This window comes from Lathamus discolor, chromosome 3 (genome assembly GCF_037157495.1).
Source record: "Lathamus discolor isolate bLatDis1 chromosome 3, bLatDis1.hap1, whole genome shotgun sequence".
Lineage (NCBI taxonomy): Eukaryota > Metazoa > Chordata > Aves > Psittaciformes > Psittacidae > Lathamus > Lathamus discolor.
This window is the reverse complement of record NC_088886.1, coordinates 49,840,712-49,853,177: the sequence shown is the minus strand read 5'-3', so window position 1 is coordinate 49,853,177 and position 12,466 is coordinate 49,840,712. Positions and strand designations below refer to the sequence as shown.

The following is a 12,466-nucleotide window of genomic DNA, read 5'->3' as shown; positions in this document are numbered from 1 at the left end:
AATGCTACTGGATGTAAGGGAAAATCCAGCTTAATATAGGAATACTTTTTCCACAAGCAGGTCTGTCAGACACTGGAACAGGTTGCCCAGAGAGGTTGTGCAGCTTTTATTCTGAGGTTTTCAACATGTGACTGGACAAAGCCTTGAACCCCCTGATGTGACCTCATAGCAAATCCTGATTTGAGCAGAGGCTGGGACTAGACACCTCCTGGTTCTCATCCAACACAAGTTATACTACTACATAAATAATTATATATATATATGTTGTAGTATATATATATATTTTATATATATATTACTTGTATAGTAGTAATACAAGTTATACTACTATATATACATAGTTTTATACTACATATATACATATATATGTGTGTACATATAGATATATGTAGTTATATTACTACAGTTCTGTGATTTGGTTACCATCACTGATCCTACTACACCAGCACTGGCAGTGCAGTGTGTAATTCTAGAGTGAATGACCAGAGTCTGCTGAGTTGCATTGATTCAATTCAGAGCAGGGTGGGTTCAGCTGCACTGGGAAGGAACCTGGTTGTCGTGGTTTAAGCCCAGCCACTCAGCCTCTCTCTCACTACCCCCCTTCCTCCCTGCGCTCCCGAAGGGACGGGGAGGAGAATTGAAAGAATGTGATTCCCACGGGTTGAGATAAGAACAGTCCAGTCACTAAGGTATAACACAAACTGCTACTGCTGCCACCAATAATAATAATGAGAAGGGAAGTAACAAGGGAAGAGAATACAACCGCTCACCACCCGCCAACCGATACCCAGCCCGACCGAGCAGTGATCTAGCCTTTCTGGGTAACTCCCCCAGTTTATATACTGGGCATGACGTGCTGTGGTATGGAATACCTCTTTGGTTAGTTTGGGTCAGGTGTCCTGCCTCTGCTTCCTCCTGGCTTCCCCTCCTCCCTGGCAGAGCATGAGGCTCAGAAAGTCCTTGGTCAGACTAAACATGACTTAGCAACAACTAAAAACATCGGTGTTATCAGCACTGTTCCCAGGCTGAAAGTCAAAACCACAGCACTGCACCAGCTACTAAGAAGGAGAAAAATGGCTGCTACTGCTGAGCCCAGGACACTGCTTCGCTCAGTTTGGAAAGGAGCTGTGAGATTCAGAACTTGAGATCCCATTTGTCTTTTCCCATCTCTCGTACACAGCTGTAGGCTACGTGTGAAGTTCATTAAACATCTGGACTGGTGCCTGATCCTTAACACAGCACGAGCAATATTCCCATAGCCTAAGCAGAATGGAAGAGACAGACCTTCTTTATAACACAGGGGCTGAGGCAGATGAGATGCCACCTTCATGATTGGGTCACACATGTGGCAGACTAGATGAAAGCTTTGGATATTGCAGATTGTGCCTGGCTGCAGTTATTCATCATCCTCTCTTCTGAAGCAGAGAAAATACAGGAGGAAATTGTGGCTATTGTATTTTGAGGTTGTTGCTCACCACTGTGGGATGTTCAGAGGCCTGAGTTTTGTCAGCTGTTGGTGTAAAGTCCCTCATTTCTGGCTCTCCTTGCACATCCAGTGAAACCAGATGTGGCTACAGCTTAGAGACTATCTCCCAGAAGCCTCTTATCTGGTGAAAGTACAGTAAGGTGAAGGGGGTGCCAAAATCAATTCTGGTTCCCTCCCAGGTGTTCCCATGTAATCTGTAAGAACTTTTGTGGTTCCATGATTCAAGGCTTAAAAATATCTCAGGCTAGAACCACCCTCTTTGTTTGTTTGTTTGCTTGCTTGCTTGCTTGCTTGCTTGCTTAAACTGGATCATTGTATGAGCAGTCAAGTGGGCCCTGGGGATAACTTACTTTCCCTGTCCCATAGTAAAAGGCAGAGAGCCAGATGTTTGTAATAATGTTACTCTGATACCTTCTCACAGAATTACTGTCCTGGTTTAACCCCAGCTGGGAGCTCAGCCCCACACAGCTGCTCACTCATTCCACCCCAGTGTGATGGGGGAAGAGAATCTGAAGAGTTGAAATGAGAAAACTCATGAGCTGAGATAAAGACAGTTTAATAGATAAACCAAAAGCCACACATGCAAGCAAAGCATACCAAGACAGGAAATTTATTCACTATTTCCAATGGTCAGGCAGGTGTTCAGCCATCTCCAGGAAGGCAAAGCTTCATCATGCCTAACAGTTACTTGGGAAGACAAGCATCACCACTCCACATGTTCCCCCTTCCTCCTTCTCCCCCCAGCTTTATATGCTGAGCACAATCTCATATGGTATGGAATATCCATCGGGTCAGTTGAGGTCAGCTGTCCTGTCTGTGTCCTCTCCCAGCTTCTTGTTGGGGAGGTTTGAGGAGTGGAAAAGGCCCAGGTTCTGTGTCAGCACTGATCAGCAGTAATCAAAACATCCCTGAATTACCAACACTGTTTTCATCACAAATCCAAAACATAGTCTCATACTAGCTCCCGTGAAAATGAACTCTATCCCAGCCAAAACCAGGACACTTAGCAAATTGTGAAAATTTCCTCAAAACATCACTTAAAATTGACATTTAATTTAAGATTTTAAATCACTAAGTTCTTTAACCAGTTACAAAGTGCACAGATGCAGGGCTTGCTGTGCTGGAGCAAAGAAAATGTGTGGTTCTTCATGAAATGAAGTAGGCTGTTTGTTGGCAGCTCAGGTCACCTTTGTTGACTAGGCAATGTACTTTTTCATAGTCATTTATGGGCAGATGTTAAAATTAAGATAACTTTAAGATAATTGTGAATCTTTCAGTTATAGGCAATTTTTCATTAGCTGTTTCTATAGAGTTGCTTACTGTTCCTAGCATTGCTGTTTGCAGTAGGTCTAAATATGTGAAACAGCTGTATGGATGTAGTGTGCTTGACTGTCTGATTTCTTTAGGACATAGAAAATGATGGCCCTGAACCCTCTGACTGGGACAGATATGCTGCTGAAGAGTATGAGATTCTTGTGGCTGAAGAGTCTGGGAACGAACAGTTGCAAGAAGGGTAAGCACAGGCATTGCTCTGCCCTTGAGATGCACTCCTTGGCTTAGTAGGGTTAGTAGTTTGTGGATGTCATTTTTAACAGAGGTTTAGTGGACTTCTCATTTGAACTCAACACTGGAGCATGTGAAGCCTGAAACAGTGGCTCCAAAAGGCAGTATTGGTGGGGTTGTCACAATGGGCTGCTTTGTGGGCAGCCATTTGAATCAGCTGCACACGCTGCAGTAATGAAGCAGCTGGGGAAAAGCACACAGCCTTTTTCTTTTGGCAGCCGTACAAATAAAGCAATGAAATGACTTTGGCCAGTCTTGGCCATGCATTGACCATCTCACACTACCATAGATTAGAAGCTGGAGCTCTGTTACATTAATTATACCAAACAGAGATTTTCTTTAGTCAAGTAATTTTACTTTTGTCAAACTCCATGCCTGTCAGCCTGTGCTCTTAGCTGTGTTTCAACATTTTAATTAATATGATATGTTTGTTGAGATGTTTACTTTAAAATACCGATGGTTTCTGCAGTAACTACAGACTTTTGCAGCCTTCTATAAAATTATGGACAGATACTCCAGCTATCTTTAGAGTCAGTGAATTTAGACAGAGCAGTTGCTCCATAACCTCCCTGTGTACAAGGGCTTCCTGCAGAGGCTTTTGATGGAGACTCAGTACAATTGTCTTTTTGAGTTGCGTTTGTGTTAATGTATTCTGGAGAATATTTCTGTAAAGTCTCAAGGTTAATATAACAAACATCCAAAAAGTGCTTATCCCATGTTAATCTTGCATGATTCAGGATTTCATCCATTCTTGAACAGTATTTGCTGAGTAATTAAGAGTACTGAAAAGACTGCATACTTGTCAAATTTCCCGCATTGGAAATTGCTTGGGCTAACAGTAGCACCTACTAATTAGCCACAGAGATTTGCAATGCTATTGTGAGCAGTGTTTCCCTTTCTCCCTATGATGTGCATCCAAACACCTATGGGCTGTTCCCTCATCTCCTTTGAGCAGCCTTGCCTTTTTGTGGCCTTCACAATGGAAGATGAGGTAACATGGATGGAAGATAAAATTGCTCTATTCCCTGCAGCTGCTTTGCAGCACCTGTGTCCTCAGCACAGGAAAGAAACAGGAATCTGCCATAAGACCTTTGCAGGATCATAAATCCCCAAACTCACCAAAACCAGAGGAAAGGTGACATGTGATGTCAGATATTTGAAGTCTGTCTGAAACAGCTCTGTGTCTTCCTGTAAAGAGCATGTCAGCAACCTTGCTGCTTGCTTTTAAGAGCCCCTGGAAAGCTCTGTAGTCATGGCAGCAGGATTAGATCTCATTTGTGGAGCATAGCAACAGACCACACAGAAAAAAAGGAACAGAAAAGGAAAAACAAAGAGCTGGAAGCCCAGACAAATTTGCCAGAAACAGGCATTGAGTTTTTGCACATACATTATTTCTGCTGTCTTTTGAGGATGACGGAAGCAGGGAGTGGGGACAAAACCAAGACAATTTATGAGCTCTATGATACCAGATTAGCTGACAAAATAAGAAAACTGATATTCGTCTTATTATTTGCATTAACATTTGAAAATAGCCACCACTGAGCAATCACAGATGAATTGGTGTGTACCACGTTTGTGACATAGCCCTGTTCGTGGTTTTTATGGATGGAAAGTTCTAAACCCAGTCAGTGTCTGTCTGGCTGTCTGCAGGCTTGCCCATATGTGAGCACTGGTCCTGGACGAGGAATCTCATCAAGACGTAGTGGATACTCAGTGACTTCGAGGGTGCTGTGACTCTGTTGAGAGCTGCAGTCACCAAAACTAAGATGAGAAAGGTGTGGTCTTGCTCAAGAAAATAATGAAGCATCATGTTCCACTGGAAGCTTAAGCTCATCTGAACACTTCTCAGCCATGCTCTGCATTATACATCTGTGCATGAGATTCAGTGAAGAGAATCTGTTCCCTGGTGAATGTACACACACATTTTTGAAGGCAGAACCCATAGCTGAAGCTGACCAACACAAGTGTTTTGTGCAGATATAAGCATTTGTTTTGCAGAAGTCCTGTTTTGCAGTCCAGGCTATGGCCTGCCTAGCAGAAGTGGGCATCGTTTCGTTCACTGTTCCAGAAACCAGTTTCAACCAGCTGATACACATGGAAACCACAATTGATTTCATGGAAAGAGATGTTTCTCCATAGGAATAGAAATAAGGAGGCAGAGGCCCTCTTATATCATCTGCTGGTAGGAGAGAATCCCCTTCACCTGAGCAACAAGCAGCTGGGGCACACAGCAGAGCAACTCTGCTCCAAGGCAGGACAAAGACACAGAAGCAGATAAACCTAAATAAGGTTTAGGCAGCTCAGGACAGTTTTCTTGCCTCCCTGATGGCTGATGGCTCAGTTGCTTTCATGAACCCAGCAGTATAAGGGAAAGGGGGGAGAAGCACATCACTGAACCACCCAGTGGCAAAATATGTGCTTGCTGGAAAGATGGACAAAGAAGTTCCTGGAGTATTTTGCCTTCTCTGAACAAGCTAGAGTTGCCGTGGCTGAGTCTTGAGGAACAGGTGTTTAATCTACATGAGCACATACTTGTATTTGTGGGACTGTGACATTTTTAAGCTGGCCTGGAAGGAGAGAAGGTGACTTAGCTGTAGTGATAATCTTGTGGAAAAGCTGTCCCTTGGATTCTTCTTGGCCATAAAGGTGGGATTTTTTCAAAGATGGGAAAGGCAGGCATTGCTGAGACTTAAGGAGCAAAAGAGCTAAGTGGAAAGGCAACTAACTTGGGAAAGGACAATGGGAAGCCCCTTTTAAAGCAGACATGAGAAGGTTTAGTCTAGAAGAAAAAGGCACTGGAAAAAAATAGTAGAATGGAGCTCCAAGGGCTGGTGTATCTGCAAGATAAACAGTACAGGACAGAGGTCATATTTCACATATAGGAGAAGGAAGAAAGCTGACAGAAGTTGGTGAGATTGAAGGAAAAGGGGACACAGCAGGAACATCCCTAAGAACAGTGTTCAAATGGAAATAGAGGTTTCCTCAGGTGCATCATCTTTAACCAGGGAGACATTAGAGAAACCAAGGCACAGAGAAACATGCACAGTCCCTTCCCAGGCAGGGGTGCAGGAGGCAGAGCCGTGCCAGCTCCCAGCAGGTACCACGGCAGCAAGAAGCATGCACATTGTGTACTGATTATCTTTACATGCATGATCAGAACAGTTACTGGTGTGGGATCCAGACTGTTCTTTCTCCCACTTATGCAAGAATCCAGAAGGTGGCAGAATTAGTAAGCAGGTGCTTTCCTTTATAGGAGATAAGAGTGTTGTCCGGGAAGATCTCTGCTGTTTGTCTCTTTTTCACATACGGATCACCAGACTATAGCACAGAATCCTCCCCACAGCAGGACATACATACTGACAGGCACCTGAGGATTTGCTCTGCCTGCATCTGGGTTAGTGAAGGGAAGAGCAGCACAAGAAGCGGTACACAGCTCTTTCTTGGCATCATCCATGCTGGGGTATCAGAGGAGTTAACCTTTGTGCAGCACAGATTACCATGAAGAAACTAGAGTTATTCCTGTGCTTGCCATTGGAACATCTGCCACAACATTTCCTTCATAAGCAGCGTTGCTTTCAGAACAAGAGGAAGAATTTTAGTTTCTTGGGAGCCCTGAGAAACTAACCTGTAGTGTGCTGAGACTGAGCACACTAAAAATGGTATTTCTCAGGAATAGGAATGGGATGAGAGACCTAAAGCAATATCCTCTGCTGCAGAGCACAGAACCCAGCCAGCCCAAAAAGAGTAACTGGCTGGAGCTGAGGATTCACAGCCAAACCTCCTCAGACCATAAATGCTAAAGCCTGGATATTAAACTTGGAGTGAGAGAGGAACATAACAGAATGGCCACAATTGTTCATTTGTGGATGTCAAAACATAGCCTAAGCCAGAAGATGTTTTGGAAACCAGGTGTTTCTGAGCAAGTCTGAGTAAGCCAAGTCTCCTCTAGGGCCTTGATGCGTGGCTGGAGGACTTTATTTCTACCCTGAACTACTAATGCTACTTGTGAGCTACTGACAGTTGTTACTGAAACTGGATTCAAGTTTTAGAATGCTGAACACCAGTGAAAAGTTGTTCCAGAATTTAGGAATGAGGATGGATGAGAGCACAAAGTCATGTCAGCTGTCAGAATACTGATTAATACCACACTGTTTTCAATGTCTTGTTAACCTGGATGAGGATATATATATTTTGCATGCAACTGTGTTGTAGCCAGCTGGTTTAGTGGCCACTGAAATAACTTACCTGAAAACACTTCCAGCAAAATGCAGCTTTTAAAGACATACCTTTTATCTTTGCAGATCATTTGAAGAAGACTATGACACAGATGAAGTCATATCTCCCCCTGAAACTGGAGACAAGTCAGACAAACTAGTTGTTATCTCAGATCTCTCAGCATAGAGAAATGGAAGACATTTAATCAGTATCTTTCAAACTGGATAGTGTTCTGTCCCGAGACACTTAGGGATTTTTCTTAAGTCCGTCATCGGAGCAATGTGCTTTATTTTGTACACTGTAACTCGAGAACCCCTTTTCTTTTCCTGTGTAATTGCAATAAGGTAATTTCTATAAAAAGGCTTTTTAAAATGTGTTATCATGCACGCTCATTAAAAATGGTGATTGCACCTTGTTTCATTTATATATAAATCCTGTTGTGTCCCTAGATGTGCAATAAATGCCAGCATCAACTGATTAATTGTAATAACTGCATGCAGCATCTACAGTGGTTGTTTCCCACTTCAGTCCTCTGCCATTCTGTCCCCTTGACTTCATACCAGGAGTGACAGAAGAGCTGCCAAATTCACTTAGTTTAAATGTATGTCTAGAAACCTTTTAAAACCAAGTCACAATGAAGTTCTCTTTCTTTCTCAGTGTCCTGGAAACCAAGGCAACATGCCTGCATGTGGGGAGAGGGAAGTCCCCTGGTGTGCTTTGAACCACAAGCTCTTAGAGTTGATATTGGACATATTTTACTTGTATGAATGTGTGGACAGTTAAAGCACTACATGATGTAATGTTTGTCTAAGAATCTGAGATACAGGTAACATTTCTACATATTCTCCTGTGCCTAAGAGGATCTTCCTTAGGCTAGTGTTTTGCCTCTGGAGAAGTATCTTGTAGCGTATTTACAAAATAAGATGTATGCTGCTCAGCTGGCGTGCTGAAACTGCCATGTCTTGTGTGCACCAGTTCCATCCATTCCCTGTGTTCTCCTCCTCTCCTATGTTGCTAACCTGTAGCCTTCTCCAAGAGCCTAAGCTGAGATAGATAGTGAAGAAAAAATCTAACCCTTATGTGCATGTCATCAGAGGGATCCTTTAAGTAGTAAAAGTCTGTAATACTTTCCACCCCTGTCTCAGAGAAAACTAATGAATTATTGCTTTAAGTACAAAATTAACCTTACTTTCTTCATAGAATCACAACTGGTGGCTTTTGTAATAGCACATGCTCTGCTGCTGGAGATGTTTCTCCTTGCTGACTAGCAGCTGCCTGTGATTCAGCACAGAGGTGATTATAACATATTCTTACCAATTCTCAATTTTAGCCATCATATACACATGAGCAGTATCTGGTACTTACCTTCTCCAGCTTGGGACAGGTTTCTGCTGTCATATTTTATTTTAACTGTCATAATTGTGCCCAAATATGTAATGCTTGGTTGGTGTGTATACACTGTATTTCCTCTTACTTCACTGTAAGACTATCAGACCATGCCTCCTCAGGACATTGCCTCCAGAATACCCAGGAGACAACTGCCAATGCCATGATGAGTTCTTCAAGCAGGCACCTCCTTACTAAAGCCAGAAGCCATCCAGTTAATAGAGAACTCGTGTATACACACACACACACTATTAGCTGGGTGTGTTTAGTATAAACACACTAGCACAATGGAACACTAATCCCTAGATGATGCCTCTGAGCGTTAATAACCAAATAAGTAATTGCCTGATCACTACAATGCAGCTTTGACTTTTCCAGGAGCCTTTGAAGCACAACACCTGCCTGCCAGTGCCCAGGTGGGATACACTGCTGCCTGGTGAAGGTTAGTGACTCTCCTCAGGATCAAATTCCAGGAAAGAGGAAGACTTCAATTGTACTGAGCTTGGAGATCTATTTTCTTTTTCCTGAACAAAGGTGCTGTTTTATCCAGAAGCATAAACACACCCCCAGGATCCTGGATTTGATACTTGGGAAACTTCTGGATGCCCAGGTTATTAGGAAAGACACTGCAAGGTAACTTCCATTCCATAATAAAAGATGTAAGGAGGGAGCACTCTAACCAAACTAGGATAAGTCTCTACTAGGATAAGTTTCTTTGAATGCAGCAAGCACACGAGCAGCTCTGTTCAACACCAGAGTGCTGGAATCGCATCTCCATCATGACTGTAAGCTTGAGGGGAAAAGCTTTACTGGGGCTTATTCTACAAAGGCCCAAATGCAGAAGAAACTAAGTCACGACTGCAGAAATGAACATGGGATGGAAGTCATACAACTGCTAATTCTAACAAGCTCCATCCACATTGTACCTGAAGTAACCCAGGCAAAGTAGTTCTTTGCTTTTCTTCACTGTCAAGGTCCAGAATGGTCTTTTAGTTTGATAAAATTTTACACCTCTCCAAAGACAAAATTCCTCAAAGGAACAAGAAGAACCTGACCCCATTCTAGGCTGAAATTGAATCTCCATGTTACATCAGCATTGTTAGCTTTTAACTCCATAAGCAGCAGTACTGGAATGTCCAGTTTGCAAATTATGTACAGCCTCAATCCAGAATAACTTGGTGATTGTTTCTTTAAGTTTTTAACCTGGGATAGTCCTTGTGCCTCAAAGAAAAGAAGCTCTCCTAATGCTATTGTACAGATTAATAGATCAAGTCAGGGTGGAAGGGACCTCCATGTGTCTCTAGTCCACCTCCTCACTCAAAGACAGGCCAGCTTCAACGTTAGAGCAAGTTTCTCAGGACCTCATCCAGCCAAGTTCTGAAGACTCTCCAGAGATGGTGATCCTACAACCTTTCTGTGTATTACATTTCTTCCTCCTCCCTATGGGAGTTCAGATATACATCCTTTTCCAGGAAGGACCTGTATTCCTGGGAATGCACAATTCTATTTTCACACTAGGAGGAAGTTGGATGAAGGACTTGAGGACTCACCAGTTGTGCAAGTGACACCCTGTTCTCAAGCAGCAGATGTGCGCTGGGATGCAGACATAGCCCGTGGTGGCCTGAAGAGGTGGTACCCCAGCATCCCTTGGTGCATTGCTCTCTTGGTTTGGCATTTCTGTTCCTGCTGGGTTGTGCCTCAAGCACACTGTTGCTGTTCCTGCTCACTCTGTTCACCCACTGCTTCAAGACACTTTGTCTTTCTCCTTTTACACCTTTTGAAGAGGGGCTTTACCTCAACCCATCAAATCAGTTCAGCCTTCCATCTCACACCACACCAGTCTGCCTGAACCGGTGCCTTTGTTTGGAAGAAGCTGGTAAAAATTACCAGTTACCTTTTCAAGGTTTGACTTCAGTCAATTCAGACAAGCCTGTAGCTGCTCTGCTGAGCTCTTTGGTCCCCAAACCCAGGGCTTTCTCTTCTACAGAGGTTCACTGCTGCTATGACAAACTGAAGTGATTCCAAACCCTGGTCATGCTTTGTACTACATCAACACAAAAAGCTAATCAAAGCAAAAACCCCAAAACCTATTTTAAGCAATTGTTTTACCTTATATGTGACCATAAGGACAAGTTACAGCCACCACTGCTAGCGTGGTATCAGTGCAAAACTGGCAGCAATTCATATTATTTACTCCAAGAGCAGAAATCCATTTTCTCTCACTAACAACTTCGAAAATAACCAGCATTCAGCAGCCACAGCTGAATTGAAGGAGATATTCTATACCCCATTGGTGAGTTAGCCTTGTCCAGAGCTTCTGTGGGTGGAAGGTTTCCAAATCAGCAAGGTAAATTTGGGAGCTCGTGTCCTACTTTTTTTTCTTTCTGGGATAGTCCAGAAGAAGCTTCAGAGGTCAGCAAGCACTCCACAATGAAGCAACCCAAGGATCACCACACAGAAACCTTGCAGGAGTCTGCTTCGCTCTGACTTTGCCTCCATCCCCAACTGCCGACACCACTTTAGATGTTGCATACTTTTGAAGACAGACAGATCATGTAGTATTCATTGTAAACCAGCTCAAGCTGAAGTCTTAGGAGCTGGATTCCTTTTTCCTTATGAGTAGCCAGAAAAGTGAGTAAAATTCAGTTTTGCATGATAAAACCAAAATACTCTTTTGTTAATTTGTTCTCCCTAGTCTGCTTTTGCCTGTTAAAGAAAGTCCTGTGTCCTTACAAAACCCTTGCTCTTTATCTGTATATTTGCAAATATTTTGTCTGCAGTACTAAGATTGGAGATACAGCTCAATACAACCACAGCTCCTGCTGCAATGGTACTAGCTCGATTCATTTTTCTTCTTCCAAAATCTCAGCAGTAACTGCTGCATGAGTTTTCCTCAGCAAACCTGGCACCGATACAGGTCCCCTCCTGCGGTCTGCCACCGAGTGGCAGTGCTGCAAAACAGACGTGGATAGCAAAAGAAATCCCAGTCAGGCTGCAGCTTACAGGAAACACTGCGGAAAACCTTCCTGATCTCCTGAACTAAGGATTTAAGAATGGTGACTCGAGATACTCTCACCGAGGTATGGTGCTGAGCTTTGGAAACAAAATAGACCTGAAAGGCCAAAAAAAAAAAAAAGGCCACTAAAGTGTCGTTTTAATGGTTTTGGAGGACAGCATTTCTAAACCACAGTATCTTAGGTCTATGCAATCAAGAATGAACCTCAGCAAAAGAGCATGAGCTACTCTAAGAAAAACATGCAAACAGTGCTTACCCTTGTGTTCTGAGCTCTTCTCTCTATCACTGGGTGATGGGTTTAGAAACAGAGTATTTAATAATAAAGGTTCTCATACTTCGTAAAAGTAGTTTGGACACATTTTGTGCTGGCATGGTTTGAACTTTGTATTTTTACTTTGTATTTTCTTCTTTTTTGGCAAATAAAAGACCTTTGAATTTAAAGTGCCCTGCTCAATGGCAGGGCAGTGTTACTGTTCACTTCAACTCCAGCTGCTGCCCAAAATCACCTTCCTGGCTGTTGCTGAGCTCACACCATCCAGTTACCTGTCAGCAAGCCTGCCGAAGCCAAAATTCCAGGCTTGCTTCACAGGAATTTGGGCAAAGCCGTGCGACCATTCTTAATAGTTAAGACCAAAGAAGCTGTGTTCACAACATTCTCAGTACCACATTAAGTAGTAGAGTGTACCTTTCAGAGGGAGTTTCATCAGCTGTGCCACATACTTGGAATTATTCTAACATACAAAGCCACTCTTCTTGCCATTTCACTTGTCAGATAGTTAGCAATCAGAAGTTTTTTTTAA

General features: G+C 43.0%; 1 protein-coding gene across 1 annotated transcript in view; it reads left to right on the top strand.

The window, feature by feature from the left end:
* Positions 1-12,107, top strand: part of PPP2R3A (protein phosphatase 2 regulatory subunit B''alpha) — a 57,689-nt gene extending 45,582 nt beyond the window's left edge. Inside the window, exons 13-14 of the mRNA XM_065675117.1 lie at positions 2,893-2,999; positions 7,351-12,107. Of these exons, the coding sequence (XP_065531189.1) occupies positions 2,893-2,999; positions 7,351-7,450 (207 nt within the window). The 3' untranslated portion in view covers positions 7,451-12,107. The remainder of the gene's footprint in view (positions 1-2,892; positions 3,000-7,350) is intronic.
* The last annotated feature ends 359 nt before the right edge of the window (positions 12,108-12,466 follow it).